We start from the raw sequence: 25,665 nt of genomic DNA, 5'->3' as shown, positions 1-25,665 counted from the left end.
TGTGTGCATACAAGAAATAAATCTAAGCTCTGATGTGTGTTTTTCTTTATTTCAAAAAATGATCAGATGAGGGAGAGAAAGAAAAATAGAAAACAAAGCAAAGCAAAACACAAAACTGTGACAAATTCAGTGACCATAACTTTTCAAAATGTACATTTTATTTTAAACAAAAGTACAAAAAGAACAAACATCAGATATTTACAATACTTGCATGGCAATGTTCACTTTCTTTGGTCATTCTTCCAATTTGATAGTTGTTGTTTTTTGTTTTTTTTCCACAAGGTAGGCAACAAACAGCAGCTTGGAGATCTGAGATTATAACATGCTTGATATATAATTCAACCAGACTCTACGCGAACTACTGATGAGTTAATTTCTTTTGTTTTTGTTTTTTTGTAAGGTCTGCAAGCAAGTTAGCGACAGTTTAAATCATAGATATGTGACGGTAATCGATATGCCTACCAGGATCCATAATTTTGAATGATATAAATAGCATAAAGAAAATAAAATTCACACACTTCACAATTACATCCCCAATGTTAAAACTAATGTTTTTTTTTCCTTTCAGTTTTTACTAATGCTCTTAAAATGGACCAAAAATCGTGACATGTACAGCTGCGCGTATCCCATTCTATTCTACATACACTTGAAACATGAAACATGAACCCCTAGTGCACATCACAAACTTAAGTAGTTACAGGTAGACTTTTTTTTTTTTTTTTTTAAAGAAGGCAAACATATCATAAAGGCTACTTTGAGATGCACATCCTATCAATCCCCCAGTTCCACAGAGTGACGCCATGGCTGCTTAAGAAACAATCATTCCTCAAACACCGATGGAGCGCAAAACTCATGGCCATCGGGCTCAAAGTTCCCACAAACTAACGCGTCCTCTCGTAACTGCAGGCTGACAGGATCGTTTTTGCGAGAGATGCATGAAGCGGAAACCAAAGCCAGGCAAGCTGAGCGGGTGCTGTACATTCTCCCAGTAATCTACCTTCTTTGTGTTGTGCCGTGGTTACGCCGAACGCACAGTTCATGGACAGTAAGAAAACAAACAAAACAAGGAAAAAGAAACGCAAAAATAATCTCATCTCATCTCCTGGTAAGACAAAAAGAAAGCCAAAGACATGTTTCTTAACACCACACAGCTTTGTGACAAATTACCTAGCTCCTAATTTACATGGAAAATCATATTGCCATTTTTACCTAATGCTGCGTATAAGAACATACAGTGCCTTGTACAAGTATCCAGAGAACTCCATTTTGTCCTCACATCTGTCATATTACCGCCACAAACTTTAATCTGTTTTATTGGGGGGGATTTAATGTCATGGACTAATTTTTAAAAAAATACTTGAAAATAAGAAAGAAAATCTTGTCAAGTATCTTTGGTTTAGTTTTGATTGGTACAATTGAAATAAGACAAAACTATCTTGCAAGTAACTTTTCAGCAAGAAATATGAGCTTGCTTCAGGCAATTCCTCAGAGTTGATGAACAACTAGTTATAGGTGAAATAATCTGCCAGTCCAACAAGATTTTGTTTTATTATTATTATTTATTTTATTCTTACTCAAGCCTTGGAATTAATTTTTGTTCAATATGTACAATTTAAATGTGCAGCTGAATCACAGTAGAATCTGTGTATGTCTAAGGACATTTTCCCATATAAGTTAAAATGTCTCGTTTCAAGACTAAAAACTAGACCAAAAATCTTTGACGTTTTCAGACCCCTTTAATCTGACACCCTTTAATTAAATCAAAGGGTATCGTATTGTTGAAATATCACAAAAGTCCCATAGAACACATTTAAGTTTGTGATTGCAACATGATGACAAAATATGGAAAGGTTCAAAGGGGAAACGAATGCTTTCTCGAGGCACTGTACCCCTAGCCCTGATCTCATCATCAGCTTTTCCATCCGATAAATTTACAAAGTGAAATAAATGCACAAACAGATTTTACTACTACTACTACCTACTGACACTGAAGGCAGAGGTGGCTGGCCTGAGATGGCATGAAACTAAGAAGCAATGGAAACGTCTCTTGGCTCCCACAACGTCCTCGAGAGCCAAGAGTCAAACACAGACTAACGCAGGCCTCTGCATCCTTACGGCGAAGGCAACGCGTCTAGGAGTAACTTCACTTCCATCAAACTAAAAGAAACCCAAAAGGAAAGGTCTGCATGTTCTCCCTTTGCAAAAATGTCATTCTAACAAACATGAATCCTAATGGTAGACGAGTTTTACACATGTATCAGTAGTGCAGACAACTTATGTATCACATACAGTATCCATTCTGTTTGTTTAATTAGTGGAGGGGGTGAGGGATGTCTGGATTATGCTTTTGTTCTTTTTTGTTGTTGTTGTTGTAAAAGTGTCCCTGAAACCAAAACCAAGCTGTCGTCATCCCAAATGAATGGTAATGTTTCCCAGAACTGAGGTGAAGAGAAATGTGCAAAAGTTCTGCGTCCTCACTGGAAAGAAATGTCAAATAAAGGTTTCCGTAAATTTGGTCAGTTGTCATATCAGGACGTTAGAAAGACAAATAAAAATACCTTGCTCTCTACCTTTCACTTCACTCTTTCAGAAATGGTTTTGTCTACACGTCTGCTTTCTGGCTGTTCTCCTCCATCTTCTCCTCCAACTTCTTCTCCTCCTCAGAAGACCCATTCTCCTTCTCACCAGTTTTCCAGCTTCCTTGCCTGTAAGGATTAAAATTTCATTGTGTAACATCAGGGTTTCTACATGTTTTATCTACTCAAAGCTAAAACCTTTTGAAGGCCATTATAAAACACTTAAAACCTGTATCACAATACGGCCAAGCCATTTTGCTCAGAATGCCAACTGGGTCATTTACAATTATCCATGATGAATGCAAAAAAGCTGGTTAGTTAGCTAGCAAGGGTTTATTAGCAGATTGTTAGCCAACTGGGGATAATTTACACCATGACAGACACAAAAATGCTGATTTACTAACTAGCAACTAAACGTTTACCAGCAGCTAGTTAGCCAAATGGGGATAATTTACACTTACACTTACAATTGACAGATGAAAAAAGCTACCTGAGTAATTAGCAAGGGGTTTATTCGCAGCTAGTTAGTGGTAGCCTCAACCCTTTCGAATCACAGGACACAAGGAAAATGTTTGCATGCAACTCAAATTTTTGCCTGACAGGAAAGTCTCATGAGAAAAATAAAGAACATAAAATATGTGATTAAGTAGTCTTCGCACAACAAAATTTAAAACCTGTGACTTATATATTTAAGGCCAACTTATATATTTTTTAGACATTTAAAGGTCTTCATTTTAGATGCATGAATTTAAGGGATTTTAAGGACACGCTGAATGTTTTAGTAATCCATCCTGTCAGAGCTAAAAGTTGACAAAAACAAACAAACTCGTGGTAGTGCATAAAGTCGAAGAGCGGACTGGAGATGTGATTTGGCCAAGACAATTCAAGCGGGAGTAGGTGGTTGTTTTTGTTGCCTCGGGCAGGATCAGGAGGTCAAAGCACAAACCGAAGGTCTCAGAGTAATACCAGTTCAGCTTCTCAACTACTTATAACCACAATAATGAAGAAGACACATGGGAATAAGACGATCATTTGTAGATTGTTGGAATAAATAAGTGCCAACGGGAGCCAGTATACAGTACAATTCATTCCATTTATTTATTTACAAGTAAATCTTAAGTCAACAAACTTACATTGCTTATAATTTTATATTGCCACTCTGAGAATAGTGTTTGCAATTCCTTGGATCTGGAATCATTTAATGCATTTCCTTCAGAAATGTCCACAATGTTTGGTACATCAAGCTCAAACTTGGCAGTTTTAATTATTTGTTGTTGTTTTTTAACTACGTTGATTTGAGTGAGAGGTGATTTTGCCCCATAACCAAAGAGGAACTCAGCCGAATATCAGATATTGTCTTCCAGGATAATCAGGACCAAAGTACTACCATGTTAATCCGCCATGTTTGGATGTTTTTAAGTCAGATAAAATGGGACACACACTTCCAAGTTCCAGTCTCATCAGTCCACTGCAAGTCTTTAATGGAAAAAAAGTTTTTCTTACAGGTGAATTAGGAACATTTACCACAGCCCTTGAGATTTCATACTGGTTGTAAAGTTATTCAAGGTTTCAGAAATCCCTCTTGTGACTCAACTCTCAGGTCAGGACTGATTTCTGTTCTCTAAAGTTATTTAGAGAGATACCATCCAGGGTAAGGTAATGGAGAAGTTTTTCTGTCATGAATCTATTTTAAGCCTTTGGGAGTAATGCCATTTTACACAATCTGCCTTTGAAAGTAATTTTGTCTGCATCATAAAGGGAAGTCAGTTTGACGTAAAGTCAGTTTGATGTGCTAATCATCGAAAGTGTGGGAGCAATTCAGGAAATTTGCTTCATTATTGTAATGGGCTTCTGGCAAAAGTGACTTTATAAATTAGGAAACTTTATGAGGGTTGGGACAAAAAGATTTAAGAGGTCTTCTTACTTGGATTTCTTCATGTACATCCAGTAGGCCATGCCTATAACCAATGCTGCGACCAGGAGCCCGATTACAACTCCGACAACCAGTTTGGTTTTGTCATCGTCGTCTGAAGAATCTGGAAGACAAACCACAGCAATCGGTGACCAGACACCTGGTTTTGGTGGGGAAAATTAAGTCCAGGTTGCGCGTAAAGAATCAAAAACTAACAATGTGCTTTAAATGCATTGATGAATGGCCACGTCTGCGCTGAGCATGACTGTGATTTATCGACTGGACTGTTAATGGTTGCTTTCCAGTTTTATGTAATCACTCAATGGGATTATGATCAGCGTTGACATCTTGCCAGGATGCTGGTAGCTCTATTCCTCTTACGGTTTTTTTCAAAGGAAAAAAAAAAAAACTAAAAAAAACAAAACAAAACAAAAAAAAAACACACACAGCCTAATACTTCTTCACTAGTTGCAAAATCCAAAGCGATGCAGGGATACACATTCGACCCGAGAGCCTTCTTTCGGTCGGCACTACATAATTCCAACTCAGACGTTAGACGTAGAAGACTGCTACGACTTACCTCGTTTATCCACTTTCACATCCTCAAATACTGAAATCAGATATGAAATAATATTAACGTCCAACCAAAAAGGGGAGGGGAGTGGGTACAAAAACAAACCAAAGAAGAAAAAAAAACCAAAACAAAACATAAAACCAAGTTCGTCGTCCAGAGAACGTACTACTCTACTTCTACTCTAGTTCAGCATGCAAAGAGGGAACAGATTAAATCCAGCATCCCAACATGGTGGAAAGAGGATGTGAAAAGCCGTTCCGAACAGGGATGAATGATTAAGAAGGAGCACAACATGGTGTAAACACTGCACACTTCTTAAAAAAATCAGTGCAAAATGCATGCATCATTTAGATTGTGTCAGAGAAGGTGTGACATAAAAAAAGACAACTGTGTACCAACAAACTGCAGGATATACAACCAAACTTTACATATCCTGTGATTAATATTATGGAGCTGATTCATTTTTTGTGAACGTTAGATCTTTAGCTAAGTAACTTCTCAGTTTCTGAACCACAGACAATAGCATTTGCAGATTTTTCTCTACGCTACTTGCAGAAAATTGGTCATCTCACGTTTTGTTTTCTCCGCAGAGCACATCTAAAATATTCAAAACAAAACGCAACTTTAGAAAGTGAAAACACGTGGGGCGCAACGCTACTCGACAAGTTACTGGTTGGCGTGTGAGAATCAGCCAGTCCAGCAGCAGTTCATTTCCTTTCCGCTGATTGGCTGTCAGCCGAGAGTGGAGACCGAAGATGTATCATGTTTGCACATTAGGTATATTTGGTGTTTAAATTATTAAAATAAGATGTTAGGGGTGTTTTAGAAAAGCAACTGTGGTCCCTAATCCCTGCGAATATGTCTTCTGTAAAGGCTATGGCTAATTATGAACCAAGACGTCGCTGGCTAACAGGGAACATTCCACGTGACTGACTCCGATTGTTGACAACTCCCAAACAATAATCACTTACTGAACGCTAAACTGGCCATTTTCAGTATCACCTTTAAAAATATGTCAAAGGAAGCATATAGATATCAGAAGTTGCTAACATTACATATGTGTAGTAAATGTAAAGGAATGTTAGTTAGAGTGAGGGAGAGCAAGACTTGTAGCAGATAACAGGAAGGCTTAGATGGTCTCCCATGCCCCACTCAAAGCTGAACAGTTGACGCCTAATCACGCGGGACGTTCGTATTCGCACAAACTTTCACAGTATTTTTGGGCTGCAACTAACGATTATTTTAGTAGTGGACTGTTCTGTCGAGTATTTCGACAATTATATACAAAAAATGAAAAATATACAAAACAGGGATCTTTCAGTTCCTTTTTTGAGCATGTTGTTCTTTCAATAAATTGCCTTCTTTGAGTATATGCTCCAATTAATGATTAATCGACTACTGAATTAATTGACAATTACTTCAATAATCGATTAATCACAATTAACGCAATTAATCATTTCAGCTGTGTAATATTTATGGGTATTTCTTGAAGAATGGTACAAATGTACATAATTCCTCACTGTGTCTGATAAACATTCCCCAAAAGTACTTTGCCTGCAGATGAAAAGAAAAAGGATAGTGGAAGCGGACCAGTTGAAACGAGCAACATTGCTGTCGGACCGCATCGTCACATGAAATACACCAACAAACTTCTGACCAGTCACACAGAACTCTGTGCAAAATGGTTCAAATCCGGCCCATCTTTCCATATTGGGAGGAGGACGCTTCCCTCTGAAGAAGACGACGCTGATTTTGACGCTTCGGATGAGGCATGGGAGGGCCTTCAATGAGGTACAGAAAAGTAGTAGCTCTGCTTTATCCTTCTGAGCTATTAGCCTCCGTTTAGCAGGATAAATGTTGGCAGTCTTTTGGAAATCTCAGGCTTAAGATCAAGATCTCCATTTTCAAGGAAATTACACTTGGAGAGTCTTAGTAGTTCTAGCTGCACTAATCATCATTATATTAAGAAGCAAAGACAGTTTTACATGTGAATGCTGTGGTCTCTGCTTCCTATTTAAACAATTGACGGCTGGTCCTGACAGAAAGACAAAAAGAAAAAAATTCTGAATGCCAATCATATCTTTTATGTCAACAAATCGAAGATAAACAACAAAAAAAAAAAGATATTTCGAATTTGAGATTAGTGCATCTCTAATTATGACAGTATATGGCACCATTTTTAGATTAAATGTGAAGTCTGGAATTAATTTCAATGTCACGTTCTGCGTTTCATGACCAAAAGCGGAGTTTAGCTTTGACTACAGTTGAAAATCCTGAATATGTCAATATCCAATTTTAAGAATCAGCCAGTTAAAAGACAAATTTGATTACATCTTGATTAAATATTCCACATGTATTTGTTATATGAGCATGCAGACACAAAGAGTTAGTGGATGAAATAGGACAGAAAAAAAAACATTTAGAAAGACAGCACTCCCAGCAATTTGGAGTAGAGAGAGAGTTAAGAGAGGATCATGCAGTCATTCTTTTTTTACTTACGAGAAGACACAGTTATGACTCTGGTGTCAATGCCAAACGAATTGGACACTGTACAAGCTACACTCAGGTTTGCAGAGGGCATCACTGAGATCTTATGTTTTATTGTGCCATTGTCGAAGGATTTCTCATCAATCTGAAAAAGTGAGAAAGAAAACAAACACGTTAGTGTTCGCAATACCTGTCTGGGCCACTAGGTGGCAATGTTTTACAGTTAAGCAAAAAGTGAGCCTTTTCATGACAAAAAGGAGAAGCCTCTGCCTGTGGGACACAGACTTCTAAGTCTCGGAGGAAAACCCCAGACACAAAGACAAACTGCCAACACCCCGTTCACAAAAAAAAAAAAAAAAAAGAGGATGCAATGTTTACAATGAATCTGCTAATGAGCCAAAATGATTCCTTCATTGGTTTAGGCGTGAAGTGTTAAATCGAGGAAAAAAGAAGCTACATTACTTTAACTGTAGGATAAGAGAACACCTTTACAGCTGATGAATTATTGCACACAGCTTCAGGATGTTTAGGATTTTTGTGGCGAGAGAGCCGAAAAGAATCCCGCACACAGCCTGAGGTTCATCTGTATTTCACAGTGCCTCTCTGAAAGGCTTGCCCATCAGCGCGCACGCAGGTGGACCACAGGAACAAAGGAAGGGGGGGGGCTTGCAGAGGGGAGATGTATTTATAGTGCTCTGCTGCAAAATACTGAGTTTAAGCCTCGGGGAAAGTAAAATGAAAAAAGAAAAAAAAAAAAATCCACTCTTTCAAAACACCTGGAATAACCGCCTAAGAATGCTCAGACCAGATCAGTTCAGTCCAGACGTGTTGCAGCTCGGAAGAAACAATGTGATTTAACTTTAATGAGGCAATCCTTCGCTCAGTCGAAAAGCAAAGCAGAATCACATGCGTAGGGAAAAAAAAAGAAAAAGCTTGATTTTGGTCGATTCTTTGGAGTTTCTCAGAGTCCTTTGCGGCATTTAATTATTGAAGGTTCTTCAGTGGAGCAGCTGTAACTGCCATGTTTACTGCAATACAGACATGTTGCCTTCTCGCATCAAAGACCAGTATCGGAATGAATTGCTATGACAACCGCTATTGATTCGCCAAGAAAATATCAGAGCTTTAAAGGCGAAAAGGGAAACGCAGAACGCTAAAAGGATTCTTCAAATTAAATGGCTTGAAAAGTTTGTCTGAAGCTGAAGGTCGAAGCATGGGAAACTTGAAGAAGGCAAGTTTCCCATGCTTTGGTACTTTGTTAAAGAAGGAAGGGTGGTCAGAAACATTTAGACTTGGTCTGCCTAAACTAGGGAGTCTTGTCCAGATTAAATTGGATGTCAAAAGTGAAAAAACTATCACGTCAAGTTTATTTGTGTAGCACATTTCAGCAATAAGGCACTTCAAGGTGCTTTACTCCATAAAAGCAGCATAAAGTCATCAATTATGAAACAAGCCATAAACATCACATTTCATCAAAATCCTCGATGCACATCAAATATGTCGACCATTGGCTGCATTTCCGTTAAAAACGTGCAACAAATTTTGCTGATATTCTGCTAATGTTAACATTTTTTTTTAGTAATTTCGCAACTGCTGTGTTAAAAAATGAGCCTAAACAAGCTAAAAAGCAGAAATGTAATGTGAATTTGAGATGGCTTATGGTATCAAGATATACTGAGGTTTCAACAGAAGTTAAAGAAGCTGCACATATTGTCGGACACTGTTCTACAGTTTTAAGCTATTTTTAATGAGAACCTAGAAAAAGTGCTGGAGCTACAGGAGATATTTCCAACTGTATGAAGAATAGAGTAGCAGCTCTCTCCGTCTCTCCCCCGCTTCTCTTCCCTCACCACTCGCTGTACTACATTTCTCCTCACTAACAGGATGTATTCGCAATTCATCTTCACTCTATATAAGTTCTCTGATATACGGCGAATTAGTCGTGCCTATAAGTCGTGTGCAGGTGATAAGTGTGAACCTGTGTCGGATGTGGAGTTATTAGCCAGAGTTGCCAGCCATTTCTTTTATAATTAGTCAGTTTAAATGTGGCTAAGATGAATAAAGCTTCTTTTTGGTTTCCCAAATCCGGCCTGACTCTGTGTCTAACGAATACCGTAAGGGATATCATGACATCGATTGAACTGAAGTCTCCTGCTTCAGTCTCGCTAGCCAACCATAAAGAAGAAATGATAGTGGGCAGTAAAAAAAAAAAAAAAACCCAAAAAACACAACAAGCCTCTCTCTTTGTCTCCTGTGGACAACATAGGAGACATGAAAGAGCTCAGTTTTCATTGTGTAGCACCGCACATCTGAAGGGTCACATTAAATGCCATGCACTGTCTGGCTAACAATTTGCTTTTTTATATATATATATATATATATATATATATATATATATATATATATATATATATATATATATATATATATTTATATATATATATATTATATATATATATATATAAAAGAGCTGCTCATTGAGTGCTTCTGACAGCTTTGAAACCCGATATGCTGTCACAGTAATCACATCTATAGTCTTTCATATCTCTGTGTTGTAACTACAGACTTTGCAGTGACAGTTCACACCAAGCACTCTAAAAAAAAAAAAAAAAAAAAAGGGAAAACTTCCACTGGCACTTTGCATTCAGCTAAATTGAATTTAGCTAATGGCAATTGTCCATTTAGAAAATCATAAAGTCGAGTGTTTTGGAGATACCATAAAGTGAAGCCAAGAAGATAACACGACTCTGTAAGCTTTCTGCTTTATAACAAAGGTAAATCAGTAGAGGTTCAGCACTCATGATGCACATTGGATTCTTAAAGGGGCAGTGTTATGTAAAATTGACTTTTTTGAGCTTTATATCATGTTATGATGTTATTTCTTCATCAAAAACATACCTGGGGTGCTGCATTGATTCCTTCATGCATGTTTGAGAAATCCCTAAATCTCCCATGGCAACCACTCCAGGATGTCTGAATGCTTTCGCTCACAAAACCCAACGCCTATTTACCCAAACCTCCTCCTTCGAGCTGCTGCCTCCAGCCGAACCGCCGCCTCAAAGAGCATCCCACCCCCGCATCTTCCACACTCGGCTCCTCCAGACTAGCGACAGCAGCAACTAGCAAACACCTGGTGGAGCTCCTCATCTGCTGACCTCATCATTCAAACTATTTCTCAGTGCAACACTCCTAAGAACGTTTGACTTCAATGCTGAAGTCAGAGTTCTGGAAAGAGCAGGTGCTTCTTAAAGAGACAGAGGCCCAATTTCAAGGCACCAAACTGCGAGGTCAAATTTCTTTTAAGTCATGTTTGATATATTCAGCATTTTTATAACAACTTAAGGTAAGATAGTTATTTAATTGTGCTATAAAATGGCAATATGTGTCTGGAAAATACATAACACTGCCCCTTTGATGCAGTAAACCCCACCCTCCTCGCTATCTGGAACCCCTGGTAGAGTTGTGTTGTCCTCTCGTTCCTCCCTGTAACACTTAAAGTCTTAAAATAAAAAAAATCTTCTGTTGCAGTATCATAAACTAAGAGTGAAAAGATTTGAAAAATTCAGTCTGGTGCATTTATTCATTTGGGGAAAATATTAAGTAAAGAAAGAATTGTTTTCTGTAAAATCACTGGTGCCAAAATTGAGAAAATGATTGTATAAATTCCCCTATTGCACAATATCTCCAGAGTTCTTCTTTATGCTCTTCTCTTACTGCAGTTCTATATCAGTAAGTGTTAATGACTATTTAATCTCTCTAAAACATCCCTGCTGTGTGTGGTAAGCTTCTTTTTCACAGTTCCAGTTTTTTACCTCAGTGAAACAGAAGGTTTATAAAAGTTTAAATTGACTTATTTTAAAGTATTTTTAGGGGACTGATAATTTTGGCAACACATTTATTTCAAGGCGTCTAAACATCTTTATAAAGGGTGCTAACAGCTGCTAGCAGCCAGAAGTCCAGGCTGCAAAAAATCTGAAGCCACTATGAATAAATGTATGTGCACTTATATAACATATTATACACTTGCCCTACAAAAATTGCAAAAATTATGCAGGAGTGAATTTCATTTAATCCCGGAGAGGGGGATGAGCTTTCCACGGAAGTGTGTGTTTCTGTGTGTGTGTGAATACCAAAGTGCCGTTGATGTTCCAGGAAACAGCTGGCTTTGGGGAACCTTCGGCCTCACAAATTAAGACTTTACGGTGGCCGTCTTTGTCGTTCTGATCGTCCAGTTTTCTGATAACCGGAGCACCTGCAACGGCACGGAACGTTTCAGAAACACCTGAAGCAGAAAGTGATTCGTCATGGTCGCATTTCATTCGTGGGCGAAATGTAAAATGATACGAGGAAAATCTCAACTTGAAAGAATAGCATTATTGGGAAGAACCCATATTTGCTACCACACAAAAGGATTCTTTCTTTTAAGAATATAAACAAAGAGCCTGGATGCAGGGAATAAAAACAAATATTGCTCTTTCTTCCTGTTTTATAGCGTTTTATCCCAGCAGCAAAGGCAAACACTACGACAGGTTAGATTGCCTTACAGTGTTTGGTCAGATAAAACAGATAAAGTGAGAAAATATCACTTTTAGATTTATTTGATAGCACAACAAACCATACTCCATTCAATCAACAGACTGGACAAGTCATAGGAGTCTACCAAGATGGTAGACGCAAAAAACAACAAAAAAGTGTATATTAGCTTCTAGTAGCAGTATGCGGCTAGCTACTAGCCAGCTAGCTAGCTGGCAAGCAAAGATTAATTATCAGCTAGCTAGCCAAATGCTGGTAATTTACACTTACCCTTGATGGAGAGAAAAATCCTAGCTAGTTAACAAGGGTTTTCTAGCATCTAGTTAGCGGTAGCCTCAACCGGCTCAAAACAAAGAATGTAATGTATGTGTGTGTGCCATTCAAACTTTTGGCTGACAGAAAAATCCCGCCAGAAAGATCCCTGCCACTGCAAAATTTAATACCTGTGATTAACATACTTAAGGCCAACCTGTATTTAAAAAAATAATAATTTAAGATATTTTAAGACCTTAATTTCCCCCCTTCTTCTTTCTATAAATATCAATTTGATTATTCATGACTAGGGCGGCACAATATGCGTCATCACAGTATTGGAAAATATTGCAATGACGATATTAATCACAATACATATTTTCTTGTTTCCACTCTTTTCTATCTGTGCTTCCGTCACTCTGTGACCATTCATCTCTGCCGCCGTGAACATCCGCTGCCCTAAGACTAAATACTGCATTAGCATGAAAAATGCATGTTTGTATGAATATTGAGCGATACTGCAATGACGAACATTTGCAATACGTTATGCAGCCTTACTCATGACTAACTGTGCTCATGTCAGCAACACGTCTCGTCTGACTTGTGATTCTCAGCAGCTTCTAGTTGCTGTGCGTCTCTTAGCTGCTGGTCTGATTGCCCGGCTTGTCAGACGTCCATGTCTTGGTAGTTGTTCTATGCTCTCTCTGAGATGTTCACACCTTAGGATATTGTTTTATAACCCAACTCTGCTTTGACATTTCTCCATATTTTCACTCCCGACCTGTCTTCTGTGTTCTATGGTGTTCATGCTTTGCTATTTTAATATAAGTTTTACATTACAATATCAACTTGGACTGTATTTAATTTGTGTATGATCTACTGAACTGGTTGCACTTGATTTTTCTTTATCATTTCCTTCTACTTCCCCATTATGCCACACTCTGTTTTGTGTCTATCACTTAAAATCCAAATAAAATTTATTCAAAAAATAGGTTGTGACATCACAAAGTGTGAAAAATCTCCAAAGAAATTAAAAATTGTAATTTTGAAGCCAGTTTAAGGTTTGTTGCATGCATCCATAGAAACATTGAGTGTTTCAGGTAAAAAAAAAAAAAGAAATCCTATTCATGCCTTTTTTGCAAATTAACATTATGTTAAGAATGTTTTACTTCTACAGAAAATAAGTTATGTTTGTAAAGAACTCTCTTCACCGTTTAATTTTTATCAATTCAACCATGCTTTAATTAGTTGTTGAGTTTCAGAGATGTTTACCATTCTTTCGCTTCATTTCTTTGGCGTTGAGCTGCTCAAACAGGCTGAAAATTTTATTTTATTTTTTCCCCATCCGCACACAAGGGAATTAGAAATCTTCCCAGCAAACTTTGAGCAACAAAGCGTTTCCTTTAACCCGTACCTTCGACAGTCAGACGAAAAGAAGCCTTTCTGCTGAGGGGGCCCATCGTCACCTCCAACTCATACAAACCGGCATCTGAGTAGGCAAGCTTGGCGATCTCGGGCTCTTTGTTAATTTTAACACCTCCCTGCGTCAAATGAATAGAAAAATCGGCACTTTCAATAACGAGCACAAACATGTCATAATTGATTCAAGCACCGCTCTAAGGAAGATTGCTTTTTTTTTTTTTTTACCTTTGTCCATGAGACCGTTGCTGTGTCGGAGGAATCAATGCTGACACTTAGATTCAAAGAGTTGCCTGCGTGTCTGATGACCGTCTTATCCAGGTTTAATTTGACGTCTAGGTCTGAAGAGAGATAGGATGTGGAAAAGAAGGTTCAGAGGTCTGATAGGGGTGGAAGCGTTTTCCGTTGTCAAACCGCGCAGCTCCGCGCTCGGCTCATAGACGGAATTATTAGAAGTTGTGCGGCTGACGCACAACGGCTGCCTCTGCAAATCACAAGAGGACGGTCTGGCAAAAGAGAGATATTAGGACTTCCTTTTCTTTAACAAGACAAAAAACAAAACCTTCCCATCTCATTGTAACAAAGAGAGTCTGCAGGCAGAGGAGGAAATTATAGAGATAATGATGCAGGTGTGCAGACATATAACCAAAACTCAAGTTGCTTTTCTTTAAAAAAAAAGGAAGTAAAACAACAAAACAATACTTACACTGGACTGTGATGTTCTTGGCTGCTTCTATCGAGGGGTGGTCAATTAGAGAGCATTTGTATTCTCCGCTGTCTTTGCGTGAGATGTTTGCGATGGTGTAATTGTCTGAATTTTCCACTTTCGTCACATTTCCCTGCAAAAAGAGTTCAACGAAGCAGGAGCAGGTCGCCTCGGTTACACTGCGGCGTCGTTCTTTTTACATTTAAATGACTCACATTATCAAAAGGGCAAAAGTTTCCCAGCTAAATATAAAATGCAGCTTTCAGTTGAAGATTTCATTAAAAAAAACATTTAAATTTAATAATTTATTAGTAAATCCCCATTGTTGATTTACTAATAAATTAGGATTAACCAAAGATGTTGGATGTCACTCCCTAGATTAGTTTCACAACAGGAAGTAGACTAAAAGGTCTTAAAAAAAGAAAAAACAACAACAATGTATTATGACCAATATGCAGAAATTCAAGAACAGAAAACATTTGCAAATTATTTGAGCCACATCTAAGAGAGACTTCCAAGAAGAACAACAATAGCTATCCAAAGACAACAAAAAAATAAATAAATGAAGTGGCCTAATTAAAGTCTGGACTTAAATTAAACTTACAGACTAGTCACACTTAAAAAACCCTTAAAGTGGTAGAATTAAAACCTAACATCTACATTTTTCATATCAGATTTTAATCCATTTTTTTCATGTTTTATTTTCTGAAAGAGAAACTACAAATGAATGAAAATATTTTCAAAATGTGGTTTTCATTTCAATGGTGCTTCCTGTGCTTTGTACGATGGGAGTTTTTGTTTAATTTTGAGAATATCAGCAGAACAAGGACTCAATTTTACCAGAAAAATGTCTTGAAATTACCAGAATAAAAACATTTACTGGGAAAAAGCTTCAGTAGAGTTATCAGGATCTGATGTTATCAGTTAGTTTAATTTGCTCTTTCTTTGAAATAGTCACAGTTGTTTGCACCATCGTTTCAAAGTCCTGCTAGTGATGATGTTTTGATGGTGTGTTAAAAGACTTTGTACTTTTGTTAAGTATTAAGTATCATCTGCAAAACTTATACAATATGCTCAAAATTTTCTCATTGTAATCTTTTGTTATTTTTTCATGTTAGAGTTAAAACTACTTCTTTATTCTTCTATTAATACAGCTTTAGTCTGGTAATATTATTTATTCTCAACCCTGTTGCCATACAATTGCATTGTAATATTATGACTATTGTAACAATTGAAAAAGAACAATCTTAGCGTTTCTCTAATATTCCATCACAGAGTTGACCTGAATCCAAAGTCCAAATAAACAGAAGCTGTAAAACACGCTTGTCAAACAAGATGGCTGCCTTGGATGTGATGACATCACTCTGAACTGTGGATTGGTGGAAAAAGGAATCCAGATTTTTAAAAAATTAAATCTTCAAAAACCAATTATTTGATTAATCCCAGCTCCATTTTGTCATTACCAATTATCGCAAACATTTCACAAAGAGAGTGAAAACAATTAATTATTTAGTTTAGGGACCAATTTCTTTTCCAAATATAAACAAGATAGCTTGAGTAGCTTCTGAAAACCATCTTTCAGTTAATTTCGGTCAGATACTTAAATTTTCTTGATGCGGGCTACATAGGAGTTTTCTTCACAAGTTTGGATTTTACATACCTTGATGTGAAAGTTAAAGCTGGTGGGACGAGGGTTTCCGTCTGCCACACACTTCAAAGTCACGTCGTTTCCCTCCACGGGTGGAGAATTCGAGATGACCTCCAGGACGAGTTTCTCTGTGGAGTCTGCGCAGACAAAACAATAATAATAATAATAATAATAATAATAATAATAATAATAATAAAAAGCAGACACATGTCAGATTGGCCCCATCCTTGACTGAGTGGAAGGCCAAGCTCAAACTCTGCACCTTGGTATTGGTTATGATCGAGAATAAAGCGGAGCGGAGAGGAAGATGGCTGAATTACTGTCATAATCGGAGGCACTCGAGCAAACGGTCCTTTCAAAGCTTCGGCGTTTCCGCTCCATCTGAAGCGAACTCTTTCAAGAATTTCATTTCTTTTAAGAAATGAAATTCCACTTTGGACTGAAGTCGGCAGGTAACTTCAATACATATTACCTCAAACAAACAAACAAAACAAACAAAAAAATCCCAAACAACCTTTCAGTGTTGTTTGGGATCAAGTGAATACGAACGTGGGCTCTGAGGTTCAGCTTCGACTTAAAACTCTTAGGACAAACGTCACAGGCAAAAGGTTTCTCTCCAGTGTGTGCGAGTTTTTATTTTTATTTTTTTACATTTGTCTGTTTTGGCTTGAAGCAAAATAACAAAAAGAAAAAAAAAACAAACAAAAAAAGAAGACGAAAAAAACATGTTTTAACCAGCAACAGCTGCAACAGTGTTTGTTGATTCTCTGACGGGTCAGAGGCTGTTTTTTCCTGCAGCTCATTATCTACTGGATAGACAGATGAGTGTTTTACAAATGATGCAGCACATCAGCTAATAACTTAACCTGCCCAGGCAACAACCAGACAGCAGACATCTGTGCTCAGACACACACTATAAATTAAAAAAAAAAAGAAAGAAAAAGAAAAAAATAATCAGTATTTTCCTACCCTCTGTTGTTAATGTGAATAAACTGTCTAGATTTCTGCAGGCGGGAGCCGATTGTCGGTTTTAAATTGCCCTGCGCATGCGTTAGATTTAACTTTTCAGCCACAAGGGATTAATTTTTCCCAAACTCTTTTCTTTTTGAGAGACAATTTTGTTTTTAAAGTAATGGATGTTTTCATAACCTTGCTTATTCGTTTTCAGTTTATGTGAAAAGCTGCCAACAGATATGAAAAGTTCTTTCAAAGATGTAGGAAATTAAAGACAACTACATTCACAAGAGGCTAACTAGAGCAAAAAGTTTTTTTCTTGATTTGTTTTCCAGGCTATTTTATGTCCAGGTCCAGTCCTTGAGAGCCACTATCCTGCGACTTGTAGATGCATCCTTCCTCCAACACACCAGAATCAGATGACTGATTTCAGGCTGATTACTCCTCAGAGTGTCATTCAGCTCTGCAGACGGCCTGGTAACGAGCTATTCAGTGGATTCAGGCTTGGGCCCCCATGATCTGTTCTGTGTGAGTTCCTGAAAGACTGTTTTATTTTCCTCCAGCCAACCTTTTGAAACTCCTCCTGTATGGTTTATCTGGGGAAGTTTCTCTTTTATTCAATCATAAAGCACAGAAGCAACTTGACACACATGGCAGAAGAAACAGCTACCATCCTAAATGGGACCAGCCCACCTGGTCAACACAATTTCACTCAATTCTCATCTTCATTCAATGGGTTTTCTCTCATTGCAGTGGATTTCTCCTGCAGAATTTCAACTGGAGTGATCAACGAACAGAGGGAGAAGGTGTGAACGTCGATTGATTCATATATAAAGAAATGTATAAAATAAACATAATTTGATCCCAAGTCTTCGACATGAAATGGTTGAACAGTTTCGATGCGAAATTATTCGAAGTTCTCAACATGAAATATTCATAACCATACAATATGTTTTAAATATGATGAAGTTAGAAAACTAAAGCAGAATCTAATTGCATATAACCTAGGTACATGTTTCGTTTATATAAATCAAACAGACTTTTACTTCTAGTGTACGCTTTTTCGTCACTTACAAGAAAAACTGTTCCGAAATATTTCCAGGTGAAAGAAAAAAAAAAAACTGGTGAGAAAACTAAAGAAGCACCACACTTCATTTTTGTTAAAGTAACGGCGTTTAAATCTACAGGCTAAATACCCGAGCAGACTGTCCAGCTAATTAACTAGTGGATGCCAACTTGGTATAATTTTGTAGAGCAGAATGACAATAAGAGTTAATACTTTGTAAAATTAACATTTGAAAAGCACAACTTATTACAAGTGTTTATTTTACATGTTCCTAAGCTTATCCAACTCGAACTAAAATAGCAGTAAAGTTATTCATCAGAAAACTTGATTATAAATGTAAAAATGAAAAATGCAGAATAGTTTATTAGCAGATGCTCTTATATTTTAAAGAAAGAACTGTTAGATCATGCTATACACAGCACTGGTTTTTATTTTTATATATGTACATAAATACTCAGCATGCTGTGAGGCCCTCAGAGCAGACCGTGCCTGCAGGAGCGTGAACAAAAGTTTTATGCCAACTCTAAAACTGCAATTACAAAGAAAACGTCATGAACAAAATTAACATTCGCTTTCTGGTATTTGCTTACTGGGATTAATGATTTCCATGAACTTTATAATTAATATTCTGCCCAATCCAAATCAAACTTGACATTTTCAGCTGGCGCAACACAGAGGTGTTGTTGTTTCCCCAAAGAGAAGCAGACTTTGGAAATGGTAACAAGCGGAAGGTGAAAGCGAGACGGGGGCTAGAAGCTTGAAGTGGTTGACATCTGGCAAGTCGGGCTGCCCCGGAGGGCAAGCTGCACTTACAGGAGCTGCACAGCAGCAAATTAACCCTGCAAAGTCTCCTGGACTTTTTTTTTTTTCTTCTTTTTTGACCAAAGCGACTTGCATGACCTTCGATCTTAGCCTGCTCTGTGTTTTTTCTCCTGCTTTGTTTTACAAATTGAAGGCTTTCAGGCAGCATGTGGTTTCTTTCAAGTCTGTTCAGGATAAATCTAAACCTCAATATCGACAGAATGAGATATTAGGTGCAAAATAAGTAACATTTTCACAAAGGATCAATCTTTTCATGCAGTGATATGGAAACATGAAAGTAACAAAAAAAAAAAAGTTAACACTACTCGCAGTGATTCGCAAGAACGTTTGTTCCCACAGAATTTTTCAAGCAGAAACTTCTTTGAAAAGTTCTTAAACGATTGTGCAGAAGAAAGAGAAGCACGCAGTGGTGTCAAATTCTTTTAAAAATAACAATCTAGAGAACATCAGTGATCAAAGAGGATCACAAGGAAACAGGTAGAGACATGTTGAGAATAAAGTGGTGGAAAAGCTTAAGGCATAAAATTCTTGAAAAGATGAACACAGCTAAACGTATGAGAACCCTGAAGGAAACCTTTTAGAGGCTGCAGAACAGATGTTCATCCTCTAACAAAGCAATGACCGCAAACATATGGCCAGAGTTAAGATATTTCTGTTAAAGTGGCCTAGTCAAAGCAGACTCAGAGATCTGCTGCAATCTGGAAGTCCAGAGTAACTCTCAAAACTGAAGCAAAACTCAGGAGAGTTTTCAAAATATAAAGACATTAAAAATAGATCTGTCACAATAAATTTTGTTGGAGGATAAATTGTCCCAGTAATTATTGCGATAAACGATACTATTGTTGTTTTGAGGCTGTTTTCAAGTAATACACTGATAATGGAATATCAACGCGAGTTTGCACTCTTAATAAACTTTAATATTTGTAAATAGTACTTTACACTGGAACTAGAAGAAATTTTAAATATCCCAGATAAAACAACCAGGAGTAATAAACAGAACTGAAATAAAAACCACACACAACCGAAACCACAAGTAAAACAGATTTTGATGTTTCTCTAAACAAAATTGTTCATCAAAAATACTAATCACTAGAATGGAAATCATTGAGCTCACTTTAATTTATCATGATGTTAATAATTTATTTCTGACAAAGTTGCTTAAAAAGTCTGGTTTTAACAGACATTCAAGGTTTTCTTGCAAAATCTGCACAGATTTCTGCAGCAGAATGAGAGATATTGGAAGGGGAAAATTGAAATATAGCAGACATTTCCAAAAATTAAGCTGGCTTCTAAAAACAATTATGCATGTTTTCCGATTTGGACAAATTTTACTTCTGAAGGAGCGAGTGCCAAAGAAGCCTTCTGAGTTCCTAAAGCTTACAAACCTTTGACTCTGTCACCACTGCCCAGCTTCACACTGACTATGCAGTCTGTCTCAAGGTATCCTGCAGATAAATAAAATCTATCATCCTCTGTGTGGCTCATTGACTTCCTGTCTTTCCTTTTATGTCCAAGCGACATTGGGTGTGTTCACCTTTACTCACAGTTGATGACGAAGGTCTCTGGGGGGGACACGAGGCCACTGGCCAGCGAGTGCTCCGCCCTGCAGCTGAACTGGGCGCCTGTGTCTTCTTTCCGCGCAGAATACAGCAGCGTGGATTCGGTGTCTAACGAACCAGAAGTCTGGTTCACCATAATCACAGTCCCTAGAGAAAACAAAACCAAAAAAAGTAGAAAAAAAACTTCAGCATGGTTTAAAACATCTCGCACATGCTGTGGCAGCAGAAAAAACATCTGTGCATGAAGTATTGATAAAGATCATGTTTAGCTATCATGTCATATTGTGAAGCAGGATGAAAGATGCATACGATTTTCTTCATTCGTAAGTGCTTTGTTGTTCCTCAGCCATACGATCTTTGCAGGTGGATTAGCATTTTTTGCAATGCATTTTCCAAGCTGTGGAATAAATGAGAGGAAAAAAAAATCTCTTAAAATTAAAACAGATTCATTAATGAATTCAATAGCAAAAAAGTAAGAGAGTGCTTTCAAAAAGTATTCCTACCGTTTAAACATTTAACTCTTTGTGACATGACCAGCAGGGTTTCCCCAGTGTATTATAAGCCTGGCGGGCCACCAGGCTTTACTTGTGCCCCCACGAGGCTGAGCATTGCATATTTTTTATTTTTTTTAAAGTATTATTTAAAATGTTTGCATTTTTTAAGACTTTATAGTTGGTGTTCAGGTATTAATCTTCCAATCTTTTACATCACAATCACAATCACATAATTATCAAGTGATATTTTCAAACTTCTTGTCAACTTTAAACATTTTTTAACTCAAAAAAACGACGGGCCGCAGGATGAATGACTTCCCTAGCGCAAAAGTTTTCTGGGGGAAACCCTAGCACCAGACTACAAATTGTTTAACTGAGTTTTAATGTGATTGAACAACAAAATAGTACACCATTGTGAAGTGAAATGAAAGAGAAACAAAACTGAATGAGATATTTTCAGTCTCATTCAGTCTGAACAAATCTGGGTGAACCTTCAGAGATACATAAAGACAATTACAAAGTCGGTCTTCTACCACCTGAAGAACATTTCCCAGATAAAAGTATTAATGTCCCAGAAAATCTTCATCTATAGTTGCATTGATTACTGCAACTATGTCTTCACGGGTCTCCCTAAAAATGTCAGACAACTCCTACTCTTTGTTCTACTCTCTGTAGAAGAGTAGAATTAAATGTTTCAGTTTCACATTTAACCTGAAAGAAAGTTCCAGAAAACTGCAAAAATGCTGAAACCCTGAGCTCCTTTTAAATCAAGGCTGAAAACTAATATGCTTAGAGTAGCCTTTGATTAATAATAACTGGAATATCACCAGGTTTAGTCTGGTTTGCAACTTTTTCTGACTTCCCTTTAATTGTCACTGCAATGTAATGTCTTTTTTTGTTTCATGTTTTTATGACGCAAAGCACTTTGAATCGACTTGCCACTGAAGTGCGCTATACAAATTAACTTGATGATGAAGCTCGCGTACTATCACGTTAGAAGTCAATAAAATGCATTAAAGTTTACGGTTATGTGTCAAAAAATGAGAGAAATTCAAGGGGTATGAATCCTTTGGAAGCCACTGTAGTCGTATGACTTCACTGAAAAGCCAGCATTTCATTTATGTTTTAAATTACCAAACATATTAGCTTTTTTTTTTCTCTTTTTTTAAAAAACGCCTCCACAGCATTTGAGGAGTAAAAGACTTTTCCACGCAACAGACCATGAAATGCCCGAAGCGTTTCTAAAACCCGTCCAATCCTCTGAGTATTCTAATTACTGTAGGGAAGGAGGGGTTCTGCTCTTCTCTAATTTATGAGAATCACTTCAAAGAACTCATTACTGTAGTAACATTCACGCTCTCTCCTATAGGTCCCGAGATAGCGCCGCACGAATCGGGAGGGTTTCTCTTGATGAATAACTGCTTAAAATACTGTAGGTATAAGCAACAATTATCACAAAATAAACTCCACCTTTGTGAGTTTGCCAATCTCCAGTTCTGCTGCCTTCTCGGTTATAAAAGGAGCTTCAGGCGCCTCTGTAAGAAACAAACAAACAAACAAAAAAAATGGTGTTATTGTTATTGTCATTGGAGACACAGCTGTTCCTGGTGTCAGTCATTATGCGTTCCTTCAGAGGGTTAAAGAGCTGCTTGTGCATGTGAAGTCTGCAGAGTTACAGAGCCTTAAATCCAAAACAAATTAACTTATCCTGTCCCAAAGGAGACGGCGCTTCTTAACCGTCGGCAACGCCTCGTCCCCGGCATGTTGTTTCCTCAAACAGCTGCACCGTGTTGTAAGGTATTTGTGCTGCGACGACCTCATGGTCAATTAGACTAGATAATGAATACAGATGCATCTCGACAAATTCTATTATCATACACAATAGCCTGGATGCTCACAAAGTACTCCATGCTAGTGGAAAATTCAGTGGAAGGAAAAGGTGTGGCCGGAAAAAGTGTCCAATACAAACGTTTCATTGCATATACTATAAAGTACATGGGCATTTAGCAAGCATTTCTGAATTAGAATTTTTGTTATTGGCTTCATGTAATAAGAATTTTAATTCACTGTAAAACCTAACCATCAGAATTAACAGAAATAAACACCCAAATATGTAATATTGGACATTATACACTGTGGTTATGATAAACTATATAATGTTCTAGTTTGAAATTTTGAACTGAATTAGTGAACTAAATTATTTTTCAATGGTGAGAAGATTTTAGTTGAACAAAGAGGTGAGGGACAATAAGCTATGCTTTTTCCCCCCTCAATATTCAAGCTGTTTTATGTATTTATTTTTGGTTGTAGTGTTCTGTAATTATTGTTCTTTCTTATATCTTAGTTTATATTGTGATATGTATGTTATATTGTAATATGTGGGTAGATATCATTTACATATTTGAAGTAAATTATACAAAAAATAGAAAAGAATCATAAAAAGTGCACTGCAAAAGCAACATTTTACTAAGTATTTCTAGAATCAAGTGCAAATGTCGTAGTGCACTTTAAATAAGATAAAACAAACTTTCAAGTAGCTTTTCATCAAGACATTTGAGCTTTTTTAGGTCAATAATTCTTTAATATTTATTTTTAAAATTACAAGTTCCACTGGCAGATTATTTCACTTATAACATGAAAAAACGACTTGTTGTAAATGGAAAAAAGTCTGCCAGTGGAACTACTACTTTTTCACCAATATTAAGGAATTCATTATTAAAACAAGCTTCTATATATTGCAGAAAATTTGCTTTTAAGTTAATTTAGTCTTATTTCAATTGTCCTAAGACATTTGGACTTAGGAAATATCTAAGTGCAAATGCAGACGCAGCTCAAACACAAGTGTTTTACTTTAAAAATTGCTTGAAAGGACCTTTAAAGTAGAAACACAACGCCTGTACTCACTGTGGACGATTAGAGCATGTGAAAAGTCTTTAATATTTGGACCAAAGTTTGTGGTAATCAATGCCTGGCAGGTGAAGGTGTGCTGGTCGGTCAGCTTGGCTCCGGTAAGCAGGAGGCTGAGATTTGCCGCCAGGCTGATGCGATCCTTGTACTCATCGGTGGCTAAGATTACAGTTTCCTTGTCCTTAGATTTGACCAAAAGGTCTACATTTTCCTAAAGACAAGAGAAGAGTACATTTGTTATTTGTCTGTCAAATATGTCTTCCAATTCAAATAAAAGCATGCACAATGTTTAGCTCCGCCCTCCCTCCCCCCGGCTTCGTTTATAATGCGCCGTCATATGGAGGTGACAGATGCATGCTCTAATGCACACCTCCTGCTCCCAGACGGGGCGTGGCTCAGACATGATAAATGGGTGTCAGACTAATGTCACTGTAGCGAATGCATTGACCTCCACTGCGACTTACATATTTCCATTTCGTCAACGTGACGTCTTTGATTTTGTTGGCTTCGAAGGTGCAAGGAATCTCCACCGTTCCCCCATACAGGCCGATGATGCTTTTTTCCGCCGACGACGCTGGAGAAGGGATAAAAGAGTTTGTTAATCGTCATATATGATGAAAACTAGTCTAAAATGCACTTTTTGTACATTATTTGTCAGAGATTCCTGCTCAGGAATTTGAGGTCTGAAACACAGATTCTAATTACTAAACACAATATATGTAAGGGGTTCACACCCTGCATGAAGACCACTTGTGATGAACTGTTTTCAGTATCAGCAGGATGTTAAAAAAAATGAAGTCAAAGGAAGAACAAAAGGTATAAGAAGCTATTAATGAAACTAAAAGAAATGACCTTATAAATTGAATTCAAGGGCAGCCTCTCCAAACAGTTAGGTTTTCTCTACAGATAAGTGCTTTCACACCACTATCCACTGTTATTGGCAACCCTGAAAAATGTACATAACGGAGTTCCACACGGAACAGTGCTTGGACCAATACCATTTAGTTCAAATTTACTATTATTTGGAGAAATGATTTGATGGCACAAGGCCGACCTTCACTGGTATTCACACAATGCTCCAGTATTACGAGCAACCTTGGTAATGATGTGTAGAAAACCCTTAAAATAAACTGTTGCTATGGATACTTGACCCAGATAGGTCACTGTGTGCAGCTTCTGTGATATTTTTTCTTCCATATGGATTGCAAAATTAAAGTTTCTAAATATACTTCATCTTGTAGGAACAGTTAGAGAGAGTCAATAACTTTGGCAGTGATTATTTTGTTAATATCTTTTCAGAAGGTAGTGTTTTCTCAACTAAATGTAGTGACTCTTGGATTATATTTATCCAAATATTTCAGTGCAGATCATGTTTCTGACATATTTTTTCTGCTTTTTATATATTTCACCAGGAGTGGGAATATCTGTGGAGCATCCAATAGATTTAACATTTATTTTTTACATTTTCTTTTTTTGTTTTGCAATTTTTACACATTGCTGCAAATTATTCAGGCAGGTAGAGGGACTGCACAAAGATAGGTATAATTAAAATTTGCAAATCTCATTTAGTATTTACAACTCTTTACTGATACGTCTATTTAGAATCATTCCGATACTAATATTACATTTAACTTTTAATGAAAAACACACAATTCCTAAGGAGGGCAAATCATCTTACAATTCCTTTTCCTGCTTTAAATTTGATCCAAATCATGGAGGCGACATGACTGAGAAGAAGGGTGGAGGGTGGGCAGGT

At 37.3% G+C, this 25,665-nt stretch overlaps 1 protein-coding gene across 3 annotated transcripts in view; it reads right to left on the bottom strand.

The window, feature by feature from the left end:
- Positions 1-267: 267 nt before the first annotated feature.
- Positions 268-25,665, bottom strand: part of LOC103139665 (CD166 antigen homolog) — a 69,763-nt gene continuing 44,365 nt past the window's right edge. Inside the window, exons 2-16 of one of the 3 annotated variants that reach the window (XM_007554423.2) lie at positions 24,374-24,483; positions 23,907-24,120; positions 22,473-22,537; positions 20,818-20,905; positions 20,494-20,655; positions 16,120-16,244; positions 14,460-14,592; positions 13,982-14,094; positions 13,749-13,875; positions 11,680-11,801; positions 7,562-7,694; positions 5,069-5,098; positions 4,501-4,612; positions 2,559-2,705; positions 268-2,477 (exon numbers count right to left, since the gene is read on the bottom strand). In XM_007554423.2, coding sequence (XP_007554485.1) covers positions 2,603-2,705; positions 4,501-4,612; positions 5,069-5,098; positions 7,562-7,694; positions 11,680-11,801; positions 13,749-13,875; positions 13,982-14,094; positions 14,460-14,592; positions 16,120-16,244; positions 20,494-20,655; positions 20,818-20,905; positions 22,473-22,537; positions 23,907-24,120; positions 24,374-24,483 — 1,637 coding nt within the window. In that variant the 3' untranslated portion in view covers positions 268-2,477; positions 2,559-2,602. The remainder of the gene's footprint in view (positions 2,478-2,558; positions 2,706-4,500; positions 4,613-5,068; positions 5,099-7,561; positions 7,695-11,679; positions 11,802-13,748; positions 13,876-13,981; positions 14,095-14,459; positions 14,593-16,119; positions 16,245-20,493; positions 20,656-20,817; positions 20,906-22,472; positions 22,538-23,906; positions 24,121-24,373; positions 24,484-25,665) is intronic. The other 2 variants (XM_007554424.2, XM_016672634.1) reach the window with 2 other exon arrangements.

This window comes from Poecilia formosa, unplaced genomic scaffold, assembly GCF_000485575.1.
Source record: "Poecilia formosa unplaced genomic scaffold, Poecilia_formosa-5.1.2 Scaffold63, whole genome shotgun sequence".
NCBI lineage: Eukaryota > Metazoa > Chordata > Actinopteri > Cyprinodontiformes > Poeciliidae > Poecilia > Poecilia formosa.
This window is presented reverse-complemented; position numbering and strand designations above follow the sequence as displayed.